This window comes from Lathyrus oleraceus, chromosome 1, assembly GCF_024323335.1.
Source record: "Lathyrus oleraceus cultivar Zhongwan6 chromosome 1, CAAS_Psat_ZW6_1.0, whole genome shotgun sequence".
NCBI lineage: Eukaryota > Viridiplantae > Streptophyta > Magnoliopsida > Fabales > Fabaceae > Lathyrus > Lathyrus oleraceus.
The window spans coordinates 176,740,782-176,768,157 of NC_066579.1; the positions used below are offsets into that span (position 1 = coordinate 176,740,782).

Here is a 27,376-nt window from a genome sequence, read left to right on the forward strand (position 1 = left end):
GGAATGATTGTCAAACGGAAATGAAAACGACATTGTTGTAAATTTTGTATGTTAGCCATTTTGCAGGTTTCGATCATGAAGACCCGTACACTCACCTCATGATGTTTTACAATATTTTTTGGACGCTAAAAGTCTTAGAGGCTGAAGAGGAGGCGATGTTCCTAAGATTGTTTCTATATTCACTAATTGGAAAAGAAAATCAGTGGTATCTAGATCAACCAACATCGACAATGACAAATTGGGATGCGTTGAAGGAAAATTTCTTAAACAAATTATTTCCTCTCAACAAATTCATGGATACAAAGACAACCATTTTAGTGTTCTCCCAAGGTGAAACTGAAACACTTTGTGAAACCTGTAAGAGGTACTAGTCTATATTGTTAAGATGTCCAAACCACATTTTTGATGAGCTTACACATGCCCACATGTAACATCCCATATTCCCTTAAACGCTCAATTAGTTGTCAGTTGAGACCAATTGAGTTCCTATGTATTCTATCTTTTGTCAGTTAGAACAATTACAAATTGGGATGCCTTGAAGGAAAATTTCTTAAATAAATTATTTCCTCTCAACAAATTCATGGAAACAAAGACAGCCATTTTAGTGTTCTCCCAAGGTGAAACTGAAACACTTTGTGAAACCTGTAAGAGGTACGAGTCTATATTATTAAGATGTATAAACCACATTTTTTATGAGCTTACACATACCCACATGTAATATCCCATATTCCCTTAAACGTTCAATTAGTTGTCAGTTGAGACCAAAAGAGTTCATATGTATTCTATCTTTTGTCAGTTGGAACAATTATAGCTTCTATGTGCTCTAAATGTTGTCAGATGGGACCAATAGTGTAACTAGTGAACTCTGAAGAGATTAATTATTAATAAAAGAGACATACCAATATTAATAAGTATAAGAGAGGATATTTTGGTGCCATTAATAATTGGTCAATTGGTACTAGGAGACAAGAAAGAAGAGAAGGGAAAGGAAGAGAAGCTTGGAGAAAGAAGAAGAAAGCCGTGGATCTTCACCATCTCCGCCATATAATCTTCAAGAACCAATCCCAATTGATTGTTTCATTTGATCAATCATGTTTCATTTGATCAATTAATTGACACAAATTAATTCCTTGATAAATTAAAATATGTCACCAATAAGGGTCAAACCCGAGACCTCCTTGGTATGAAACAAGCCTTACCACTAGGCTAAGCTTTTGTTGTTGAATATATGTGCAAGGAACAAATGTTAACATCTATTCTTGATTAAGTTAGATTGTTAAATTATTTGAGTGTTGTAACTCCGTTTTGGACGCGGACGGTTGCGTTAGAAAGATAACGTAAAAGACTATTATTCTTATTCACATGTTATAGTATATTATGTGCCTTATAAATGTTATGAATTATATTATGATGAATGTTAAACATTGTTGTTGTGTTGAATGTGAAATAACATGTTTTAAAACCTTATGAAGATAAGTGAGAAAACCTAGGAGAATAACTTGATTAATAACTTAGAAAGATAATCTAGGTTATAGAAATGGCTATACGGTGATGCTTGGGTGTAACGATACATAGGTGTGTATCGTGGGTAAGTATTCACTTGATAAACGAATCAATATGCTTTGTATGGAACATGTGTGATTTTATGTAATGAGAATGAATCATGTTATGATGCCATGATAATTTATTTGATATTTTGGTGAGGAAATTTGTTCCAAAAATCCTATTTTGGTGAGGAGAGTTGCTCCGAAAGTCCTATTTGTTATTGAGACCTAATCACGTGTTCGGAATTAGTTGTTATTATGCACATACCACTACAAAGGCTTAGGTAAAGCGGTAAGTGGGGATGTGGCACCAATAATTCGTGCCTCAATTGGGTTTTCAGGTATTCCTTGCAGGTTGAATTCAAGAGAAGTTGTCTACTGATGTTTTAAGGAATGCAGTTATTCTGATCTTCCGCTGTGGAGTTGTGTATAATGAAGATATTGTACATAGATCTTAGATTTTTATTTTTAGGCACTATTATATAACATGTCCTATTGATGTTTTTAGTTGGACACGTGTATATAATGATGCCATTAGGCCCTTATGTTGTATCAGTACCATTTAATAACACTTGTATGATATTATTCTAGATATATATTATACTGGTTGTTACAGTATTTAGAAATGGGCTACAAAAAGAACCAAAGTTGTTACTAGATGCTACTGTTGGAGGTTCTCTCACGTCCAAGAGCATAAAATATACAATTGTAATCATTGAGTGAATGACACTATGATCATCAGAGACAATACAATACAAACATTTCTTAAAGAAACAGTGGTATTGTTAAGTTAAATACTAATGATATTATTCTAGCACAAAATAAATTGTTAACACAAACAATGGATGAACTGACAGAGAAGTTGTCTAAACTGCCACAACAATTGAAAGAGATGCATGAAACGCCTCAACAAAGGCATATTATATTTTTTGAATTATGTAGCAGAGATCAACCAATTGGATTTTCCCCCAACTGATGCGCAAGTATATTATTTAGGAAATCAACAAAGGCATGGACAATATCAAACAACAACTTTTAAAGAAATAACAACTTCAATTAAGGATGGAGATTTGAAAATGGTTCATCCAATAGACAATTTTTCAGCATTATACACAAGCACCCCACAACAAGAAAAATCAACAAAGTTGGATGATTTACTTAATCAATTTAAGCAAGTGTCTATGGCGAGTCTGGAAAACACTAAAGCCTCCATAAAAGCCTTTAAAACACAAGTTGGCAAATTAATTAAACAGTTAACTGATATCCCAAACAAAACATTCAATGCTACCACCCAGACAACTTCATAAGAGCATTATAGTTTGATTGAAAGTGATCAAGATATTGTTGTTGAAGTCATGGAAGAGGAAGCATAAGAGTACTAGATGAGAAGGAATCGTAGGAAGAAAAAGAAATAATTGATAAAATTTAATCTCTAACCTTTAACCTCAATGTTATTTTCTTTTTACTTTTATCGTGATTTAATTTATCCAACACTTTAAAATCTAAGCACAACAATAAGCTTCATACTAAATAGGCCAAATCCTATAAAAGCACACGAGAAAAGTATATTATTTAACACTAATAATAACTTAGGAAAACCAACAAATGGGAGAATAGATTCTCTCCATTGGAATATGTTTTCCCTGAAATCTGGATCACATATTAAAATATTAAAAATGTAAAAAATATCATAAAAAGTAAAAATTTTAATGGTATGAATTTTACTTCCCCCTTTCCAGAGATCCAAGAAAATGTTCACGGGAGAGCATTCTTTTCGACAAATGTGACACATCATTTAAAAAACTATATAAATTTTATTTATAAATTCAATGGCCTTACTTACAAGTTATAATAGACATCGAAGTGGTATATTATAATTTTTCCATACCGCACAAATATTTAACAATTAAAATTTCATAATGCACAAGTTTTTGAAACCTATTCAATCTTCTTATTTCATAATTACTCTTCTCCTTTCCAATTTTCCCTTTCATTCATGTTAATTATATTTGGATTCTACACGCTCGATACGAATTCAATTCTTTGTTGAGAATTTGAATTGAGCCCTTTAACATCATCATAAACACGAAGAAAAAGAATAAGAAAATTTATCATGAATCCAAACAAAAACCATAGTAATATTAAATAATCCAGATCAAAATCATTTAAAGTGAGAAATCAATGTTACATAATAATATGAATCATAATTTAATACAATATAATAATATAACCAAGTCCTCAAAAGAATTGTAATTTCATTGTTCATAAAATTAGAAAAGAAGTCCAAAACCAAGTGCAACAAAGGATGCAATCATTGTTGGCACAAAGAGAGTAGTAGCATCAGATGTAGGACTTGGTGCTGGTGCTTCTACATCAGCTGAAACAGTTGATACTGCCATCATCATGATCACCACCATAACAACAAAGAATTGATTTATCTTTGATGCCTCCATTTCTGAATTTAATTTGATACTTTCTTAATTTCTTTTATGGAAAGAAATTAAGAAAGTTGATATTAAAATCAAGGATTGATAGTGGATGGATATGAAAGGCATGTGTTTGTGACTTTATATAAGATAGGAGAAGATTAAAATAAACACATATTTTGACAAGACTTTGTTGTCCAACCATTTGTTTTTTAGGATTTCAAGGATGCAATTGGCTTCACACATTTGGATGGATAGGAGAGGGAGAGGGAGGAAACATGTTTTGATGCCTTCTTTTCTAAAGAAAAGCTTTTGTTATTTATTTTTGAAGAAATGACTATTTTAATATGTGGATATTGACACGTTATTATTTTACTTAATAAATTTATTAAAGATGTAAATATTTTATACATATCTCTTTATTGGTTAATTTAGTTATCAAACTTGTTTTTAAATGGTTAATTTATACATCTACTTAATTTTTTGTCAATAAATTTAATTTATAAAATTATTTATTAGAAGGTTACCGAGCATAGTTGTATTTTTTATGTTTGGTGTGAATGAAAGATTACTCATCGAAAATGACATTTCTATTTTGTAATAAGTTAAAATTTAGTTAAGGAGTTGCTTTTGAATGAAAGATTTGGGTGAAGTTACCCGACTTTTATTATCTATTATAATATATTTAAATTGAGTCTCACACTATTTTATTGACAATCCATTTACTTACTCGTCACATCACTAAAAATCTGGTACGATACACTTTCAAATACAACATTTCAAAATGTTTTTTTTATTTATTTAAGAAAAATGTGTAACGTTTCATTTATAAATTATTTTAATTAAAACACTTCTATTTTCATATTCTATGATTTATCCCCTTCTATTCCTCTAACTAAAAATCATGTATATTCATCGATTTATTTATGTTGCTTCACCATTCCATATATAATGTTATATACTTAAACAAATGGTACATCCACACCATACATCAAAACTCAAACTATTAAATTTTCATTATACTTTCTATTACTCACTCTAATTTCTTTAAAAAAAATTAAATTAATTACTTTTTAAATAATTCGATAAACACGATGAGAATTGATTCAATTCATATAAAAATTAAATTAATCAATTTTTAAATAATTCGATAAAAAATTATGAGAATTAATTTAATTCCTATAAAAATAAAAATAATCTTTTGTACATTGGATCAACACTTTTGTATTGTATTTTCAAGCTATACATTGACTGCATTTGTTATTTGAGACCATTACAATGTCTTATGTGATGCAATAGACATAATGTTAATTCAACACTCCTCTGTTGTTGGACTGACATAAACATCATTACTATAATCACATGTTAAGTCCTTCCAATTGGTTAGAAATGGTCTGATTCAAAAAACAAGCTCTCCAAAATATGATCTAACTAATATACACGTATTAGCTATGTTCTAACAATTAACTCAAATTATATATACATGGCATAAAATAATCACTTCAACAATGCTTCCAACAATAAAACAAAACGTATACATCACCATTATTTTCTTAATAGATTAAATCATTTTCTTTGTTGTGGCTCAACCCTATCCATTACCTACAAGTTCAACCCAGTTTATGCACTAAAACAATACAATACTTTATCTATATCTTTTACCAAATTTTATAATCCTACTTTCCCTTCCTAACCTTTTTAAGAGTAAATTAACCCTTCAAATATGTCATACACTAATACATACCATCATAATATTCCATTCAAATACGAGCTATGTTAACATTTACATAACTACACATATTTATAACTTCAACTTCTACGTATCACATTCAGTAGCACACTTACTTAACAACAAATACTAATAACTATTTTGAAACATAATTTAAATATCATTAACTACTTCATTTTTGCATGAAACTCTATAACAAAAACGAACATGCAAGTTCACATTAACTACTTCAAACATATGAAACCTTACTTCCAATTGTTGTAACTTTACTAACTATTAAACTATTAAATTTGAAAACTCTAACTTTCAGAAAATACACAAACCAATCTATATTTTTTTACTATGCATTTTAAATTTTTTTCAACAAACTATTTTAATTTACCTTCGACTTCTAGATGCAACAAAACCACATAATCCATCAATTTGCATTTTCATTTGCAATTTTCGCGAAACCAACAATACTTCATTACATTCTCCATTAATATAATCAACCTTTTGTTATCATCAAATTTTACTATCATTATTGTTGTGAAAATGATGTCGGAATTATAAAGTATAATTGGTTTCTTGGACGGTAAGAAAGCCACAAGGGTAGAAAAGAAGAAAACAATAAGAACACAATGGAATTGGTTATAAAATGATATTGTTTACTTTCTCTTAGAAATAAGATTACAAGTGTTACATAATAGAAAATAACATCTCTCACCCTAATTAGGATTTGCCTTCATGCAATGATGAAAGACTAGTATACTGTTTATAAGAAAAATAACATACAAACCTAATGGGCTTTTACATACATGCCCATTATACAAACTAACTTAGAGAATAAACTAACTTAAACAATCGAGCATAACAAACAGACCCAATTCGACATGCTCATAATCCTAGCATATTTCGACTACAACATGTGAACAGACTTCGACATCATGCTAAGTTCCTGTCGAACCAAGAAGCTATCATTCGACCATACTAGAGTTCGATCCAAAATCTCATAAATTTCCACCTTGGGACAAACTCTATAACATCAAGGGAACAAACTAGCTTTCTCCATGCAACTTCCATGATTTCGGCTCCCTTAAACGCTTCTAAACAACCCTACTGAACTAGTAGGACATTCATCTTCAAGCGCCACAGTCCGAAATCATTCACTCCGGTGAACTTTTCAATCTCATACTTTGTTGACGGAATCTTCTCCATGCTCCCTACACTAATTTGTTATGAAAAAGATGTTCAAATTACAAAGTCTAATTGTTTTCTTGATCAATAAAAAATCCACAATTGTAGAAAAGAAGAAAACAATAAGGACACAATGAAATTAAGTATAAACTGCTATTCTTTACTTTCTCTTTGAAACAAGATTACAAGTGTTACAAAATAGAAAATAAACTCTCTCACCCTAATTAGGATTTTTCTTATACAATGATGAGAGACTAGTATGCTATTTATAAGAAAACTAACACACTAGATTAATGGGCTTTTACACACACGTCCATTACACGTGTTAACTTAGAGAACAAGCTAACTTAATCAATTTGGCATAACAAATAGGCCAAATTCGACATGCTAACAATCCTAGCATACTTCGACTACAATATGTGACCAGACTTTGACGACATGCTAAGGTCCTGTCAAACTGTTGAACCAAGAAGCTATCCTTCGATCATACTAGAGTTTGATCCAATATATTTTAATTACCATAAAACTTATGTTACAACTGCCTCATTCATACTCTTTCAGTTTCCTTTTTTATTAGTATTTTTTACTTCCTACTAATTGGCTCGCATGGTTGCAGTATATGACAGTTCCCTTTCTCAGAACATGTCTATCTCACTTTTACAAACAAAATATTTGATTTATTTCCTTTACTTTATCAAAGTACAATCTTTATTATTTTCAAATCATCTTTAATTTGACAGCAACTTTTGCAGATTTTATTTGGAACGTCTTTGTTTCTTACACCATACCATATTACTCCCTCATTTAACACCAACACCTACTGCCAACATATCCACAGTACTTTCACCTACTATCACAATCTTTATTCTGACAATCATCTATGTTTTCAATTACAATCATTCAATTTATTAACTGAGTCTGCCATTTGAATAAAACCATATCTAAGACTGTAACATAGTCATTCTTAACTTTAGAAAATTCAACTAACAAATTGATCAGATTAACATCTTTACCAAACAACCCAGAAATCAAACAAAATGGAGATTTTACAACTAATTCGTATTTTATATTACTTCATCATACTTTAACATCACACATTGTTCATATCATCATATTGTTAAACCATACAACACATTAAAGCTATTACCTAATCATAAATTAAAAACCACCTAAACAAGACTGCAACTTCATTAGAAAATACTAAAAATACCTTGTTTAGACCACACTAAGCATCAACAACATAACAAAATTATGCGATAACTTGATAACTTTTTTGCCAACACCAACTACTACCAATGAGAAAAACCTTTTGATCAAAGATAAATTCATAACATCTTCCATAGTCTTCAAAAAACAACAATCAACTACTCTTCAACGGTTTAAAATATACACAAAAAGACGATCTGGAGGATCACGAATCATAAAAACCAACTTGTCTCCTCTTTAGAGCCTCTTCTTTTTCGCGTACTCATACCAACATTTACCAATGAAATTCTCTGTCTTTACAACCTTTTTGTTCCTTTTTTCACAATGCACTTCCCCATAATACTTATCTCCAGTATATGAATCAATAATCTCAATGGCTTTCTGATTCCACCAGAGATACTTCTTTGTCACATACCTTGAAAAATGCTGCAACATATAAAATATACAATCACATAGCCTGAACTAAAAAATACAACCATGTGGCTTCATTCAAATATAGAGAATAAACCACAACATACCAAAGCATTTTTCTTGGCTTTGTATCCAAAACTAACGACCCACTCCCATGAATACTTCTATTTTTTTTTCTAAGTCCTCATTGTCATCCTCTTCGGACGGACTGTTATGAATATCTAAGTTGAGATCATCTAACGCCTCTATCACCCTTTCACGAATCCTTTTCATTTCTTCAAATACTCCGTCAGATATGTCTTCAGAACTACAATGTCATCAACAGACTACTTTATTTTGCATCTGATACTTAAAGTAACTATAACAACAACAACTTTAACATGCACTTGAACATCTTACCTACTATTTCCATTTGAGATGAACATTTCCACTTTAGATGAACATTTCCACTTCAACTGGTTTCTGATTCGTGTTATTTTTCTGTAAAATCTTAAACACCTTCTTTTGCAAAACCATGTCTCTGTTTTCTTTCGCTTCAACATGTAATGCATCCAACGTTTATCGGGTCCAGTCTAGATCTCCTAATGTTTCCGTAGACGCTCTACAACAACACGCAACATAAAAAAACATTACCCATAACACATTACAACTATCTAACTCTACATGCAACACATTGACCAAACCATCCACGTCATGAGTAACCCATTAAAACTCCTGTTGCAACATGATTAAAATAAATATCATACCCGATTTTGTCTAATGCATGTTTCGGTAAATACATTTTCGGTTTTGGAAGCAGATGATGACAAAGCGTCGCATGGATTATGAATCATTTACGTTGCAGATAATGACAAAGCGTCGCAGGGATTGTGAATCATTTACGTTGCAGATGAAGACAATACGGTTTTGGAAATTACAAACTGCACAAAAAGGAAATGTTTAATGTACTATTTATTTACTGTTTTTCTATCTTCAACTTACCCAATACTATATAATAGACTCTTACCGGACCAACTCTTTTACAACATTACATGACCCAATTTTGTTATACTCTTTTCTCCCATTTGGGCCCAAACATTTCTTTCTTCTCAATTGCATTTCATTATTTTATTTAATTGTATATTTTTTAATTTTTTGCAGCATTCTTTTTAATATTGTCTTTCTTACTTCTATTTTAAATATATATTCTTTTTTATGCTGAACAATTTATATTATTCGCCAGATCTATATGTATTACACCTTTTTTCTATTTTTATCTTTCTTTATTTTATTTTTTATTTTATTTTTTTCTTCGTAACTTTTTTTCCCAATTTTTAAAATATCTTGTGACAATTAAACATACCACAGATATGTCACTAATTTTTTTTAATGAAACATTCCTCTTAATTATTTGTACATTTTATTTTAATATATAATTAACTACCTACTCCTCTCTTTTTCACATGCAGAAGGAGACAAGGAAAAAAAACAATGATGATTGTTTTAGATTTTTTTTTATAATTTAATTTTAAATTTTTTAAAGATTAGAACATGACCTCCAAATTATTTAGGCCGATCCTAATTAAATCAAAACATGAAAGTTGGTAGAGAATAGTGAATTGTTAATGCTATCGTGCATAACATGAATTAGTAGCTGCTTGTTGCACTAGTGCAGAAAGACGATTTTACACCCGTTTTTTATACATATTACACCCGTTATGATAGGGTGTAAATTCAAAGGGTGAGATATGTATGAAGAATTTACACCCGTTTTAAAACGGGTGTAAAAAGAGAATATATTACACCCTATTTTAGATTTAAAAAAAGGGTGTAATTGGTAGATATATACATTAAATTTTAAGACATTTACACCCTATTTAATATAAAACGGGTGTAAATTGTCACCTATTACACCCTGTTTTAGATAAAAAAAGGTGTAATTGGTAGATATATACATTGAATTTTAGGACATTTACACCCTATTTAATATAAAACGGGTGTAAATTGTCACCTACATACATTGAAGTTAAACGAATTTACACCCTATTATAATTCAAACGGGTGTAAAATGACAAATATTTACACCCTATTTTTGATATATCAAATGTAAAATATCTTATAATTACATTTAATTTTAACACATTTACACCCTATTTTGTGTATGAAGGGTGTAAAATATCTCAATTTTTTTAAAAATATTTTATTTGAAATTTCATTAAACCAAATATTTTTATATATTCCTGGATATTCAATAAAAAACAAAAATAACCAAAACAAACATTTCTCTAATCTTTAGAATCTTGCACCAAGTCATACATCAACAAAAATTGTATTCATGTAAGGAAAAAATTCAACCACTTTGTTCATGTAACTTGTACCAATAAATCATTCATGGAACAAAAATATATCTATATATAAGTTTTTTTTAATCGCTTCTGTTTTGTCATTAAATCTTTCTTTTCCTGGTTCTCTTGCTCTTCAACCTTTTGCAAAAAGAATTGAGCCCAAAGTTGTCGGATGTGATCAATTGACTCTTTTTCATATGATGAGGTGTCTGTGAATATCTGCAAGTTCAAACATATAATAAATTAAACAACTACATGTTAAAACAATAATTTACATGTTTTTCATTAAATATATGTAATATAAAATACCTCATTGAATCTTTCAACAATACAAGCATCAATAATGTCAAACATATTTTTCATGACATAATATCCACATGCCCATCCGTTATCTTGTTGATGCCCCTGCATATAAACTCCTAGTTACATTAAAGCCACCAAAAACAACAACATCACAAACTTTTTTCCTTTTTCACAAAATTTGTACCAACACTAACTTTCTTCACTCGACATAGAAACACATACAATTTTAGTTGGTTCAGAGCATGTACAACTATAATTTTATCACCATAAGTGCAATTCAGTAATAAATATACTACATGTTTATAATGATAACTTACAAATATATCACTTGCAATTATAAAATCGGAATTTTCTTTTTCTTTATCTCATTTATAATAATATAAATAATCAAGATATATGGGCATTTAATACCTCTTTATAAATGGTATCTTTCAAGAACTAAAAAATCAAGCCAACACACCAGTATTCCAAGAAACGACAATATAGTAAAACAAATCTTACCATAATATTCTTCCAATTAGGCTTCTTCTTCTTAATACCTCTTAATAAATGATAACCTTCTAGAGCTCTGATAAAAGAGTTGTTAACGAAGTAAGTTATAAATATAAAGACTATGTGTACAAAAATTTAGTATAAATGATATCTCTCTATTTAGGCTTCTTACCCCTCCAATATGACCTTAATATTTTTCTTAGGAGATCTGTTTAATGAACAAAACCAAAAAATAATATTATCTTCAGGACAAATGACAAACAATTGCCAGTGATTGCTGTAAATTTACAAAAAAAAGTGTTAGAATCAATAAAATTTAAATATTACAAAATAACATATGAAAAACGATAAAACCTTGAAGGAAACATGTACTTACCTATTTAGCAATGGTCCTAAATAACATTTTTTTGGCTCTCCATCCAACTTATTTTGTATGTATGTTTGAATAACTTCGGCCGGTTTTGTGTGAACTAGTATCCTATTTGGATCGAGAAACCCAAATAGTTTGTTGAAATTCTTGGAGATACACATGCGATGTAGATATCTAAATTTTTGAAACAAATATTAATTATATTTGATACATAAAAAAAATAACTAACAATAGAATATGATACTTACGTGCACCATAAAGACAAGATAGATGTGGATAGCCATTTAATACCGGAAGTTAATTCATTAAGATCCACCCTATCAATAAAAACTGAGAGTTCACTTGTTTCATGATCCAAATCTAGAGAGAATGAATTTTCCTTGAGATTGTTAATCTTTTTGAGGTAATCTTCAGAAGCATCCATTTTTTTAGTTAAATCTTCAGTAGTCATAACCTTTGAGCAACTTCCGTTAGTGCTCGTACCCACAGATTCTACATGCTGTATCAAGTGAACATTAATTAAATTAATTTTTTTCTAATTTTTAGTAGATTAATTGTATCCAGTTACGCATACCTCTTTTATAAACATCTCTTTAGGCCTCTCGGAGCGGAGCTCCAATTGCATCTGTTGTAGGAGTTTCATTCCTTGTTGGATTTGAGCTCTCTCCTCTTGCATCTCTTTTTGCATTTGTTGTTGGAGCTCTGTTCTTTGTTGTTGGAGATGTTTTTGTAATTTATGTTGGAAATCTATATTCATTTTTTGCTCCAAGGCTTGAAGGTGGGCTAGAAGGTCATCTTGAGAGACACCTCCTAAGGTGGAGCGTGAACTTTTTCCATAGAATTTCTTAAAGCCCACACCCCTAGGAGCAGTGCGGATCCGACCAGGGTGTTCATTTATTCCAAGGGCAACAGTCAAGATATCGTCACGCCCTTCAAAGACAATAGTACCTTGTGTATTTTTTTCCACTAACTCTCCCTAAAACATTTAGATACATATAAAAATGATGTAAAATGATTACTAAGTTATGAATGAAATTTAAATTTATCAATAAATCTTTTATTACTTACAATCTTAGATGCTACTAAGTTTGTTGCCTCAGATGTAAAATTTCCCGATGGCTTCTGTCGAGCCATCAACCATGCCTCATATCGCTTTAGTTCGGGAGGGTCAACCATCAAACTTTCATCACCTTTGGCCTCTTCAATCACTTTTTTCCTCCTCTCTTCCATTACGGTGGCCCTAAGTTTTTCATAACCACCACGAGACAAAATATGAGGGTGGATATTCTTTGATGCATGTGTCTTTCCTTTTAGCCTTTTCTCCTATTACAAATAAATCACATTAAACTAAACGTCAAAAACCAAATCAATTTAGATAACATAAAAATAAATCTACAAATTTAACTAACTTGAAAATCTTCTTTTTGTCGAGTCTGGACAAACAAATCCCAATCTTCTTCTTTGATAAATTTATACTTTTCAAATGGAGTTGTATTTCCATGCTTATCTCCTTTCCCAAATATATAGACATTTGAGAGCAATGTCTTAAATTGCTTCAATCGTTCCCCCATATAAACAAACCAATGCTTCCTAAATTCTTTATCAGTGGGGCAAGTGAACTTACACTTCAAAACATAAGGAGTGTTAGTAATTGAAGCAATTATAGATAATAACTTTAAAATAATTAATTAAAAATGCATACCGTGATATCGTCCCATATCACGTCCTTCAACTTATCGCTTATCTTTTTCCATTGCTTTTCATTTATACTAACCTTGCTACGTGCAATGAATGACAAATAACTTTTAAACTTTGCAGCATACTGACCAATGGGTTGGAAGGTATCAGGATCAAAATCAATTTGGTATTTTTCACCATCAGGAAGTTTGGCAATGAAACGTAGCAATGCTGTGACACCTCTAGTCTTCTTTTTTTTTGGTGAAGAGCTAGATGGTTTATCCATAATTCCTGTTTAGAGAGAAAACAATATTAGTCAAAACTAAAATTAAAATGAATAATAAACATAATAACAATTTATTAACTAAAATATAGTTATTAGTAAAATATAGATGGTTTTTCTTGGTTATTTGTTATTATCCTCCAAAATCCCTTCTTGATGATCATAACGAATGGCATAAACATCATCAACTTCATTTTCATCATTAAAATAAGGCCTTTGTGTTGAAAAAGAAGTATTGTGATCAATGTCTAGAGTTGAATCTTCATTTTCATCACTATAATTCATGTTTCTTCTTTGGAGGACAACAGACCACCTAGTGTTCGAGGGATCCTTTACATAAAATACTTGTACTGCTTGAGCTGCCATGATAAAAGGTTCATCCTTATATCCTACCTTATCAAGGTCCACCAATGTAAATCCTAATTCATCAGTTTGCACACCATTGTTACTATTAACCCATTTACATTTAAAAATAGGAACTTTAAACTTAACATAATTGAGCTCCCATATCTCTTCTATAACGCCAAAGTAAGCTGTGGATGCCAAGACAGGGTTTTTATCCTTTGAACTAGAAAAGTGCATTGAAGAAGCTGTTATCATTACCCCACTATTTTGCATGGTACTCTTGTCATCCTGTGATTTTGTACAAAAAGAAAACTTATTTATATCGTACCCACTCCAACATAAAACATTAAAGCTAGGCTCGTATGCTAGAAACTTTAATGTATCAGAAGAATTATCATCATTCATAATCTTGGTTTTAAACCATTTTGAGAATGTTCTGTTATGCTCTTTCAACACCCATTTTTCAGTCATACGAGGGTTTTTAGCTTTGACAATGGTTTGATGTGTACTCAAGTATGGATGAACCTCGTCAGTGTTATTCAATATATACAAATGTGCTTGAAAAACTTCCCCTTCGCCCATATGCTTAACCTTTAGACGTGTACCCTTACCGTCACATCTTCCATCATGACGAGACTTGGGTAGTCCTACAGGTTTTGCATCTGACAAATAGTCTGTACAAAATTCAATGGCTTCTTCTGTGATGTACCTTTCAACAATAGATGCTTCAGGACGATAATAATTCTTCACATAGCCTTTCAATATCTTCATGTATCGTTCAAAAGGATACATCCACCTTAAATAAACAGGACCACACAATCTAATCTCTCTAACTAGATGAACAATCAAGTGAACCATGATGTCAAAAAATGAAGGAGGAAAAAACATCTCCAACTGACACAAGATAATAATTGACTCGTTTTCCATCTCGTCCAATTTATCAGGGTCAATCACTTTGTTACAAATATCATTAAAGAATAAGCACAATCTAGTTATGGCATGTCGGACATTTTTTGGCAAGATGCCACGAATAGCCACAGGTAGTAGTTGTTGCATCAAAATGTGGCAATCGTGAGATTTTAAACCAATTAGTTTGAGATCTTGTATTGACACGAGACTTTTGACATTTGAGGAGTATCCATTTGGCACTTTCACACCTTGTAGACACTGGCAAAATTTTCTTTTCTCTTCTTTTGACAATGTATGACACGCCGGTGGCAAATAGGTTTTGTTACCTCTTGGTTGAGGAGCTAACTCCTCTCTTATTTTCATCTTAACCATATCTAAACGAGAATTTAAACCATCTTTGGTCTTACCTTGAATATTAAGAAGTGTTCCGATTACACTATCACACACATTTTTTTCCACATGCATTACATCAATACAATGTCTTACATCAAGACTGGACCAATATGGAAGGTCAAAGAACACTGAACTCTTCTTCCATATATTATTACTTGTAATCTTTTTTTGTTTTTTTCCAAAACTAACACTTATGTTCCTCACCCGATGATAGACTTCTTCTCCAGTTAAGGCCTTTGGGGCAACTTTATACTCCTGATATCCATTAAAAGCCTTTTTCAATCTTCGATATGGGTGATTATGATTAAGAAATCTTCGGTGTCCAAGGTAAACAGTCTTTTTTCCTTTCTCTAATTGATGGTAGCATGTATCTTTTTCACATATAGGGCATGCTTTATGCCCCTTAACTTTATAACCAGACAAGTTACCATAAGCTGGAAAGTCATTGATGGTGCAAAATAACATAGCCCGCAATTTGAAAGTTTCATTTGAAAAACTATCAAATACATCAATTCCTTCATCCCACAACTTTCTTAAGTCATCAATCAACGGGCTTAGATAAACATCTATGTCATTTCCTGGTTGTTTTGGTCCAGAAATCATCATAGATAACATAACATGTTTCCTCTTCATGCACAACCAAGGAGATAAATTATAGATAATCAAGAGAACGGGCCATGAACTATGGTTACTACTTAAACTACCATATGGATTCATTCCATCAGTAGAAAGTCCAAGCCTAAGGTTTCTTGGTTCAATGCCAAAGTCTGGAAATAAAGTATCAACCTTCTTCCATTGCAAAGAGTCGGCTGGATGCCGAATTTTTCCATCACACTTCCTTTCTTCTGCATGCCATCTAATATTCTTCGCATCATTTAAATTACCAAACAATCGCTTAAACCTTGGAATAATTGGAAGGTACCATAACACCTTTGCTGGAGGACCCTTTGTGGTCACATCACAACCTTCATCATCACTCTTCTTCTTATAGCGTGATGTCATGCACTTGGGACATTTTTCTTTCTCTTCATTATCTTTCCAATACAATATGCAGTCATTAGGGCATGCGTGTATTTTCTTATATTCTATACCCATTGGACATAATATCTTTTTTGCCTCATAGGCCCGGTTCGGCAACATGTTTTCTTCCGGTAACATTTCCTTCAACAACTCTAACAATTGTGTGAAGCTTTTATCTGTCCAACTATTAATCGCCTTCAAATTGAACAATCTTAGCACAGCCGACAGTCGTGTGAAGTTTTTACAATTTGGATACAAAGGGATTTTACTGTCATTGCAAAGAGTATCATGTATATTTGCCCGTTGAAAAGAGTCTTGTCCAATATCACGGATCATATCTTCTAGACGATCACCCATCTCTACATCAAACTCTTCTTTAGGAGAGGCCTTTGGCGCGTCAGACAATTCACCATGCCATATCCACTTTGTATAATTTTGACAAATCCCGTTAACTCCTAAGTGTTCCCATACGATGTGAGCCTCTAAAGGTGCAATATTTACACACTTAGCACAAGGACAGTGAAATCTTCCATTACTTTCAGGAAGATTAGTTTCAGCAAATTTCAAAAACTCTAACACTCCTTTCTTATACTCCTCGGATAGGCGATTTTTTTGCATCCAACTACGATCCATAACTATGTAAAGAACAAAAAGAATTGTAGTTAAAAGATGCACTTACAAGTATAATACAACTAGTGTTTCTTATAAATAATACAACTAGTCTTGTGAGGAAACCATAATTTTGATCATAAATGTGTTAAGTTAGTGACAACTAAATTGACAACTAAAAACACAGTTAGCAAACTAATTTTACAAACTCAGAAGCAAAACTAGCGAACAACGCTGAATTATAACAAACACTTGGTTCTAATTTCCAAACTGAAAACTAAATACTATTGTTTAAGGTTGAAAAGATAATAAAAACCTTTCCCTGTTATACTCCTTTTTATTTCCTTTTCTTTTGGATATCATGCATCTCATTAAATAGTGTATTAAAATCAACATGAAAGGAAGTAAAAACAAAAATAAAAGTGATTCAAAAAAGGTGTTCAAAATGACAATCTGAACCAATGCACAAAACAATCAACACAACCAATGCACAAAACAATCAACACAACATCAAATATGCATATCAAAGAAACATTAAATCAGTGAGGTATGAGTTTATTTAACACATCAGTTAAAAAATTTCAAGAGCATCCGGACAGGGGATGAAAGAATTTTTAAATGAAGTGGAGGTCATTTATAAGTTTCAACATGGTGACCTTGTTAGACTTCTAGGCTGCTGCAATGAAGCAGAAGAAAATATCTGGGTAGTTTTAATGCTTCTGGATAACTACATCTGAAGTGACCTTAAGTGCAGCAGGAATATTTAATTCATGTGGCATGGCAAAGGCCCAAATTCATATAAGCAGGTAAAGTATTTCACTGTATTCATTCATGAGAGATTCATTATGCAGACCAGAACAATATCATTGGAGTGAAGGCATTTTAATTAGTTTATTCATGAGAGGTTCATTATGCATCCCATCTTCTAACTTTCCCTGTATTCATTCTTGAAAGTCTTTTAAAATTTCTTTTGTAGTATGAGTTTATTAACGATGAAGCAGTTACGTATGATAGCAATGGAAGTGAGGTACCTAACTGTAGTTGCATGCCCGAATATAATAGCAGAAGATATGAAAGAAAAGATAGAACGACAAAAAGAAAAAGAAATTAAAGTGCCAATAGTGTTTTGCTTTGTTAAATTCTTGTGCAACTAGTTAGTGTGTTACTACAACTGAGCAAATACTATGGCTGCGAGTGTAAAACCTACCAAGAAACAGTTCTATATGGAAAGACACAAGGCAACCCCTAGCTTGGTTGTTTGGGTGATTGAAAAGTAAATTTAATTTAATTCTGAAGCATCAGTATTTCATAATGGATGAAGAGGAAAGTTCAACCGCAGTATGAATCAAAGCATATTGCAGTCAATTAAACAATTACTATAACTTCTAGGTAGTTTTCATCTTTCAACAGAGAAGCAAATGCCACACAAAGAAAGTATTGAGCTTAAATAGATTGGCACGGAAAATAGAATCCTACAAAGAAAGTATTGGGCACTGGTGCTCGGATGTCCTAGACGTCCACGGGGTTGGTTACTGCTCCACTAGGTAAGGTTGTATCCATATTGACGCTTCATAACTGTTTATCAGAATTGTTCAGTTGGCTAATCCTTTAAGCTATTTAAATCCATCTCCACAAAATATAGTTACCTATAATAGTGTCTGCATAATTGAGAAAGTTTTGCAATGGAGACTGATGCCATTCCATTGCAGCCCGTGTTGGCATTGCCAAAATTCTTATAACCATATATTGGAGACTGATGCATCGGGCATTTGAGTGGGGGAAGTGTTGGTTCAGAATGGACACCCTATAACCTATTTTTCAAAAATATTAGCACCTAGAATGTAGAAACATTCAGCCTACATCAGAGAGCTATTGGCAATTACAGAAGCACTAGCCAAGTTCAAACACAACTTGTTGGGAAACAAGTTTATTACTAGAACAGATCAAAGAAGTATGAAAATCCTGATGGATCAATCACTGCAAACTTCTGAACAACAGACGTGGTTACAGAAATTTCTGGGGTACGATTTCAAGATTGAATATAGACCAAATAGCTTACCAAATAGCTTACCATATGCAGACTCATGAACATAAAGAACAGGCATGCTCTGTTAAGCAGGCTTGCGACAAATCCAACAATCCTAATATAAAAGAACAGGCAGGCTCTGTTAAGCATGCCAGCAAATTCCAATGAAAATCCCATCTTGGAATTGTCGTTGGGCTTGGGAACTCGCGGAAAATGCCCTAAACGTTCAATCATAACATTGATACTACAATTTTAAATGAAAATCAAACAAGAAGCTGAAACATACTCAAACTGTTTCAGCATTACACAATCTGTGAAAGAGATCAGAATAATAGAACCATACGAAAATATACAAAAACTGTTTCAATGTTAATTCCAAACAGAACCAATGCACAAAACAATCAACACAACCAATGCACAAAACAATTAACACAACATTCAAAATCAACCATGTGTTCAAATATTATAGAGGCAGTGGGAAAAAGATTTACCTGATTGTCTCAAACTTGCAAATCAATAACCCGCTGTTGATGTTGCGTTATGTTTCTATGGAGATGAAAAAACCTTCTTCGATGAGTCGTCGAGCAGCTGCTAGTAGCTTTCGTAAAGATCGTCCGGCACAATGGTTAAAATAATTTTGATGAGTAAAGATCGTCCAGCACAATGGTTAAAATAATTTTGATGAGTAGATGAATGAAAACAAACGAATAAATGAATAAAGTACCTTCCAAGCGAGTTCGAAACTGATGGAATTAACGATGAAACTAGAAGAAACCCAGCAAAGAAAAGTAAGAACAACAACGAATGAATCAACTTTAATATCCAAAGCAGCGTAAAAGAGAGTATAGAAAACGGTAAAGAAGAATGATGAAGCCGTTGTGGGTTGTGAAGATTTCCGAGCAATCACGTTCTTTGTTCCTTTTTCACTATTTCTTGCACTTCATCGATGATGAAAAGTTTCTAAAATGTGAAATGAAAAGAAAATTTGGAACATGAGAAGTCATGGTTATATTTTAGGCGGTAATGATAAATTGTACTTAGGGATTCCTAAATTTACACCCTATTTTAATATAACGGGTTTAATATAAATTTAGTCATTTATATTGTTATAATTATACACCCTATTTTTAAATATAGGGTGTCTATTGTTATATTAATATTCCAAAATTTACACTCTATTTTAATATAACGGGTTTAATATAAATTTAGTCATTTATATTGTTATAATTATACACCCTATTTTTAAATATAGGGTGTCTATTGTTATATATTAATATTAAAATTTATTATTTTTTTAAGAAAATTTAAGATTAAACAAATAAGAATAATAAAAGTTATTGTTTAAGGCACGAATATTTTATTTTTATTTTTAAATTTACACCCTTTTTTTGAATATCAGGTGTAATATAGAGTTGATAATAAATAATATTTGAATTTACACCCGTTATTTAAAAATAGGGTGTCTATTGTTACGTACTAAAATTCAAAATAAGACTTTATTTACAAAACTGCCACCGCATTTGCTTTTTACACCCGTTTTTTGTAAAACGGGTGTAAATTTACAAATTATATTATTCTTTTTGTACTAGTGTTGGTTTGTTTATTTACATATTTTAGCAGATCTGTATTTGATAGATGATTAGCAAATTATGTGGGGTTCAAACCAGTTTTATCAGAATGGATTGTAGTATCCTACTTCCCTCAAATTTCAGCTTATTAAAAAAGATATTTGAGAAATATATTTCTTTACTCATTTCATTAAGAAATTAATAATGTTTGATCGGTGACTATTGAGAAATATATAACCAAGTCCTCAAAAGAATTGTAATTTCATTGTTAATAAAATTAGAAAAGAAGTCCAAAAACAAGCGCAACAAAGGATGCAATCATTGTTGGCACAAAGAGAGTTGTAGCATCAGATGTAGGACTTGGTGCTGGTGCTTCTACATCAGCTGAAACAGTTGATACTGCCATCATCATGACCACCACCATAGCAACAAAAAATTGATTTATCTTTGATGCCTCCATTTCTGAATTTAATTTGATACTTTCTTAATTTCTTTTATGGAAAGAATTTGAGAAAGTTGGTATTAAAAACAAGGATTAATAGTGGATGAATATGAAAGGCATGTGTTTGCGATTTTATATAAGATATGAGAAGATTAAAATAAACACATATTTTGACAAGACTTTGTTGTCCAACCATTTGTTTTTTAGGATTTCAAGGATGCAATTGGCTTCACACATTTGGATGGATAGGAGAGAGAGAGGGAGGAAACATGTTTTGATGCCTTCTTTTCAAAGAAAAGCTTTTGTTATTTATTTTTGAAGAAATGACTATTTTAATATGTGGACATTGACACGTTATTATTTTAGTTAATAAATTTATTAAAGATGTAAATATTTTATACACATCTCTTTATTGGTTAATTTAGTTATCAAATTTGTTTTTAAATGGTTAATTTTGACATCTATTTAATTTTTTGTCAATAAATTTAATTTATAAAATTATTTATTAGAAGGTTACCGAGAGCATAGTTGTATTTTTTATGTTTGGTGTGAATGACAGATTACTCATCGAAAATGACATTTCTATTTTGTAATAAGTTAAAATTTAGTTAAGGAGTTGATTTTGAATGAAAGATTTGGGTGAAGTTACCCGACTTTTATTATCTATTATAATATATTTAAATTGAGTCTCACACTATTTTATTGACAACCCATTTACTTACTCGCCACATCACTAAAAATCTGGTATGATACACTTCCAAATACAACATTTCAAAACGTTTTTTATTTATTTAAGAAAAATGTGTAACGTTTCATTTATAAATTATTTTAATTAAAACACTTCTATTTTCATATTCTATGATTTATCCCCTTCTATTCCTCTAACTAAAAATCGTGTATACTCATCGATTTATTTCTATTGCTTCTCCATTCCATATATAATGTTATATACTTAAACAAATTGTACATCCACACCATACATCAAAACTCAAACTATTAAATTTTCATTATATTTTTTATTGCTCACTCTAATTTCTTAAAAAAAAATTAAATTAATTAATTTTCAAATAATTCGATAAACACTATGAGAATTGATTCAATTCATATAAAAAATAAATTAATCAATTTTCAAATAATTCGATAAAAAATTAGGAAAATTAATTTAATTCCTATAGAAATAAAAATAATTTTTTGTATATTGGATCAACACTTTTATATTGTATTTTCAGGCTATACATCGATTGCATTTGTTATTTGAGACCATTACAATGTCTTATGTTATGCAATAAATATAATGTTAACTCAACACTTCCTCTGTTGTTGGACCGACATAAACATCATTACTATAATCACATGTTAAGTCCTTCTAATTGGTTAGAAATGTTCTTATTCAAAAAACAAACTCTCGAAAATATGATCTAACTAATATACATGTATTAGCTATTAGCTATGTTCTAACAATTAACTCAAATTATATTTACATTGCATAAAATAATCACTTCAACAATGCTTCCAACAATAAAACAAAACATATACATCACCATTGTTTTCTTAATAGATTAAATCATTTTGTTTGTTGTGGCTCAACCCTATCCATTACTTACAAGTTCAACCCACTTTATGCACTAAAACAATACAATACCTTATCTATATCTTTTACCAAATTTTATAATCCTACTTTCCCTTCCTAACCTTTTTAAGAATAAATTAACCCTTCAAATATGTCATACACTAATACATACCATCATAATATTCCATTCAAATACGAGCTATATTAACATTTACATAACTACACATATTTATAACTTCAACTTCTACATATCACATTCAGTAGCACGCTTACTTAACAACAACTACTAATAACTGTTTTGAAACATAATTGAAATATCATTAACTACTTCATTTTTGCATGAAACTCTACAACAAAAACGAACATGCAAGTTCACATTAACTACTTCAAACATATGAAACCTTACTTCCAATTGTTTTAACTTTACTAACTATTAAACTATTAAATTTGAAAACTCTATTTTTCAGAAAATACACAAATCAATCTATATTTTTTTACTATGCATTTTAAATTTTTTTCAACAAACTATTTTAATTTACCTTCGACTTCTAGATGCAACAAAACCACCTAATCCATCAATTTGCATTTTCATTTGCAATTTTCACGAAACCAACGGTACTTCATTACATTCTCCATTAACATAATCAACATTTTGTTATCATCAAATTTTACTATCATTATTGTTGTGAAAATGATGTCGGAATTATAAAGTATAATTGGTTTCTTGATCGGTAAGAAAGCCACAAGGGTAGAAAAGAAGAAAACAATAAGAACACAATGAAATTGGTTATAAAATGATATTGTTTACTTTCTCTTAGAAATAAGATTACAAGTGTTACATAATAGAAAATAACATCTCTCACCCTAATTAGGATTTGCCTTCATGCAATGATGAAAGACTAGTATGTTGTTTATAAGAAAAATAACATACAAACCTAATGGGCTTTTACACACATGCCCATTATACAAACTAACTTAGAGAATAAACTAACTTAAACAATCGAGCATAACAAACAGACCCAATTCGACATGCTCATAATCCTAGCATATTTCGACTACAACATGTGAACAAACTTCGACATCATGCTAAGTTCCTGTCGAACCAAGAAGCTACCATTCGACCATACTAGAATTCGATCCAATATCTCCCAAATTTCCACCTTGGGATAAACTCTATAACATCAAGGGAACAAACTAGTTTTCTCCATGCAACTTCCATGGCTGCGACTCCCTTAAACGCTTCTAAACAACCCTGCTGAACTAGTAGGACATTCATCTTCAAGCACCACAGACCGAAATCATTCACTCCGATGAACTTTTCAATCTCATACTTTGTTGACGGAATCTTCTCCATGCTCCCTACACTAATTTGTTATGAAAAAGATGTTGAAATTACAAAGTCTAATTGTTTTCTTGATCAATAAGAAATCCACAAGTGTAGAAAAGAAGAAAACAATAAGGACACAATGAAATCAAGTATAAACTGTTATTCTTTACTTTCTCTTTGAAACAAGATTACAAGTGTTATAGAATAGAAAATAAACTCTCTCACCCTAATTAGGATTTTTCTTATACAATGATGAGAGACTAGTATGCTATTTATAAGAAAACTAACACACTAGATTAATGGGCTTTTACACACACGCTCATTACACATGTTAACTTAGAGAACAAGCTAACTTAAACAATTTGGCATAACAAATAGGCCCAATTCAACATTCTAACAATCCTAGCATACTTCGACTACAACATGTGACCAAACTTCGACGACATGCTAAGGTCCTGTCGAATTATCGAACCAAGAAGTTATCCTTCGATCATACTAGAGTTTGATCCAATATCTTATAATTACCATAAAAACTTATGTTACAACTGCCTCATTCATACACTTTCAGTTTCTTTTTTTATTAGTATTTTTTACTTCATACTAATTGGCTCGCATGGTTGCAGTATATGACAGTTCCCTTTCTCAGAACATGTCTATCTCACTTTTACAAATAAAATATTTGATTTCTTTCCTTTACTTTATCAAAGTACAATCTTCATTATTTTCAAATCATCTTTAATTTGACAGCAACTTTTGCAGATTTTATTTGGAACGTCTTTGTTTCTTACACCATACCATATTACTCCCTCATTTAACACCAACACCTACTGCCAACATATCCACAGTACTTTCACCTACTTTCACAATCTTTATTCTCACAATCATCTACGTTTTCAATTACAACCATTCAATTTATTAACTGAGTCTGCCATTTGAATAAAACCATATCTAAGACTGTAACATAGTCATTCTTAACTTTAGAAAATTCAACTAACAAATTGATCAGATTAACATCTTTACCAAACAACCTAGAAATCAAACAAAATGGAGATTTTACAACTAACTCGTATTTTATATTACTTCATCATACTTTAACATCACACATTGTTCATACCATCATATTGTTAAACCATACAACACATTAAAGCTATTACCTAATCATAAATTAAAAACCACCTAAACAAGACTGCAACTTCATTAGAAAATACTAAAAATACCTTATTTAGACCACACTAAACATCAACAACATAACAAAATTATGCCATAACTTGATAACTTTTTCGCCAACACCAACTACTACCAATGCGAAATTTTTTTTAATCAAAGATAAATCCATAACATCTTCCATAGTCTTCAAAAACACAACAATCAACTACTCTTAAACGGTTTAAAATATACACAAAAAGACGATCTGGAGGATCACGAATCATAAAACCCGACTTGGCTCCTCTTCAGAGCCTCTTCTTTTTCGTGTACTCATACCAACCTTTACCAATGAATTTCTCTGCCTTTACAACCTTTTTGTTCCTTTTTTCACAATGCACTTTCCCATAATACTTATCTCCAGTATATGAATCAATAATCTCAATGGCTTTCTGGTTCCACCGGAGATACTTCTTTGTCACATACCTTGAAAAATGATGCAACATATAAAATATACAATCACATATCCTGAACTAAAAAATACAACCATGTGGCTTCATTCAACTATAGAGAATAAACCACAACATACAAAAACATTTTTCTTGGCTTTGTATCCAAAACTAACGACCCTCTCCCATGAATACTTCTATTTTTTTCCTAAGTCCTCATTGTCATCCTCTTCGGACGGACTATTGCAAATATCTAAGTTGAGATCATCTAACGCCTCTATCACGCTTTCATGAATCCTTTTCATTTCTTCAAATACACCGTCAGATATGTCTTCAGAACTACAATGTCATCAGCAAACTACTTTATTTTGCATCTGATACTTAAAGTAACTATAACAACAACAACTTTAACATGCACTTGAACATCTTACCTACTATTTCCATTTGAGATGAATATTTCCACTTTAGATGAACATTTCCACTTCAACTGGTTTCTGATTCGTGTTATTTTTCTGTAAAATCTTAAACACCTTCTTTTGCAAAACCATGTCTCTGTTTTCTTTCGCTTCAACATGTAATTCATCCAATGTTTATCGGGTCCAGTTTAGATCTTCTAATGTTTCCGTAGACGCTCTGCAACAACACACAACATGCAAAAACATTACCCATAGCACATTACAACTATCTAACTCTACAAGCAACACATTGACCAAACCATCCACGTCATGAGTAACCCATTAAAACTTCTGTTGCAACATGATTAAAACAAATATCATACCCGATTTTGTCTAATGCATGTTTCGGTAAAGACATTTTCGGTTTTGGAAGCAGATGATGACAAAGCGTCGCATGGATTGTGAATCATTTACGTTGCAGATGATGACAAAGCGTCGCAGGGATTGTGAATCATTTACGTTGCAGATGAAGACAATACGGTTTTGGAAATTACAAACTGCACAAAAAGGAAATGTTTAATGTACTATTTATTGACTGCTTTTCTGTCTTCAATTTACCCAATACTCTATAATAGACTCTTATCGGACCAACTCTTTTACAACATTACATGACCCAATTTTGTTATACTCTTTTCTCCCATTTGGGCCCAAACATTTCTTTCTTCTCAATTGCATTTCATTATTTTATTTAATTGTAGATTTTTTAATTTTTTGCAGCTTTCTTTTTAATATTCTCTTTCTTACTTCTATTTTAAATATATATTCTTTTTTATGCTGAACAATTTATATTATTCACCAGATCTATATGTATAACACCTTTTTTCTATTTTTATCTTTCTTTATTTTATTTTTTATTTTATTTTTTTCTTCGTAACTTTTTTTCCCAATTTTTAAAATATCTTGTGACAATTAAACATACCACATATATGTCACTAATTTTTTTAATGAAACATTCCTCTTAATTATTTGTACATTTTATTTTAATGTATAATTCACTACCTACTCCTCTCCTTTTCACATGCAGAAGGAGACAAGGAAAAAAAACAATGATGATTGTTTTAGATTTTTTTTATAATTTAATTTTTAATTTTTTAAAGATTAGAACATGACCTCCAAATTATTTAGGTCGATCCTAATTAAATCAAAACATGGAAGTTGGTAGAGAAGAGTGAATTGTTA

General features: G+C 31.1%; 3 protein-coding genes across 3 annotated transcripts; all 3 read right to left on the reverse strand.

Moving 5' to 3' along the window:
• Positions 1-10,852: 10,852 nt before the first annotated feature.
• On the reverse strand, positions 10,853-13,945 carry LOC127115593 (uncharacterized). The gene is made up of 10 exons (XM_051047104.1): positions 13,684-13,945; positions 13,391-13,606; positions 13,050-13,304; positions 12,556-12,957; positions 12,230-12,480; positions 11,988-12,155; positions 11,784-11,888; positions 11,621-11,687; positions 11,126-11,221; positions 10,853-11,035 (listed from the first exon to the last, which is right to left on the reverse strand). The coding sequence occupies exons 1-10, from the start codon at positions 13,942-13,944 to the stop codon at positions 10,880-10,882; spliced, it is 1,977 nt and encodes a 658-aa protein (XP_050903061.1). The 5' UTR covers position 13,945; the 3' UTR covers positions 10,853-10,879.
• A 119-nt stretch (positions 13,946-14,064) lies between these two features.
• Positions 14,065-17,241, reverse strand: LOC127098061 (uncharacterized). Its single transcript, XM_051036563.1, has one exon. The coding sequence runs from the start codon at positions 17,239-17,241 to the stop codon at positions 14,065-14,067; it is 3,177 nt and encodes a 1,058-aa protein (XP_050892520.1).
• A 3,786-nt stretch (positions 17,242-21,027) lies between these two features.
• LOC127115594 (arabinogalactan protein 21-like) lies at positions 21,028-21,338 on the reverse strand. Its single transcript, XM_051047105.1, has one exon. The coding sequence runs from the start codon at positions 21,269-21,271 to the stop codon at positions 21,089-21,091; it is 183 nt and encodes a 60-aa protein (XP_050903062.1). The 5' UTR covers positions 21,272-21,338; the 3' UTR covers positions 21,028-21,088.
• Positions 21,339-27,376: the final 6,038 nt, after the last annotated feature.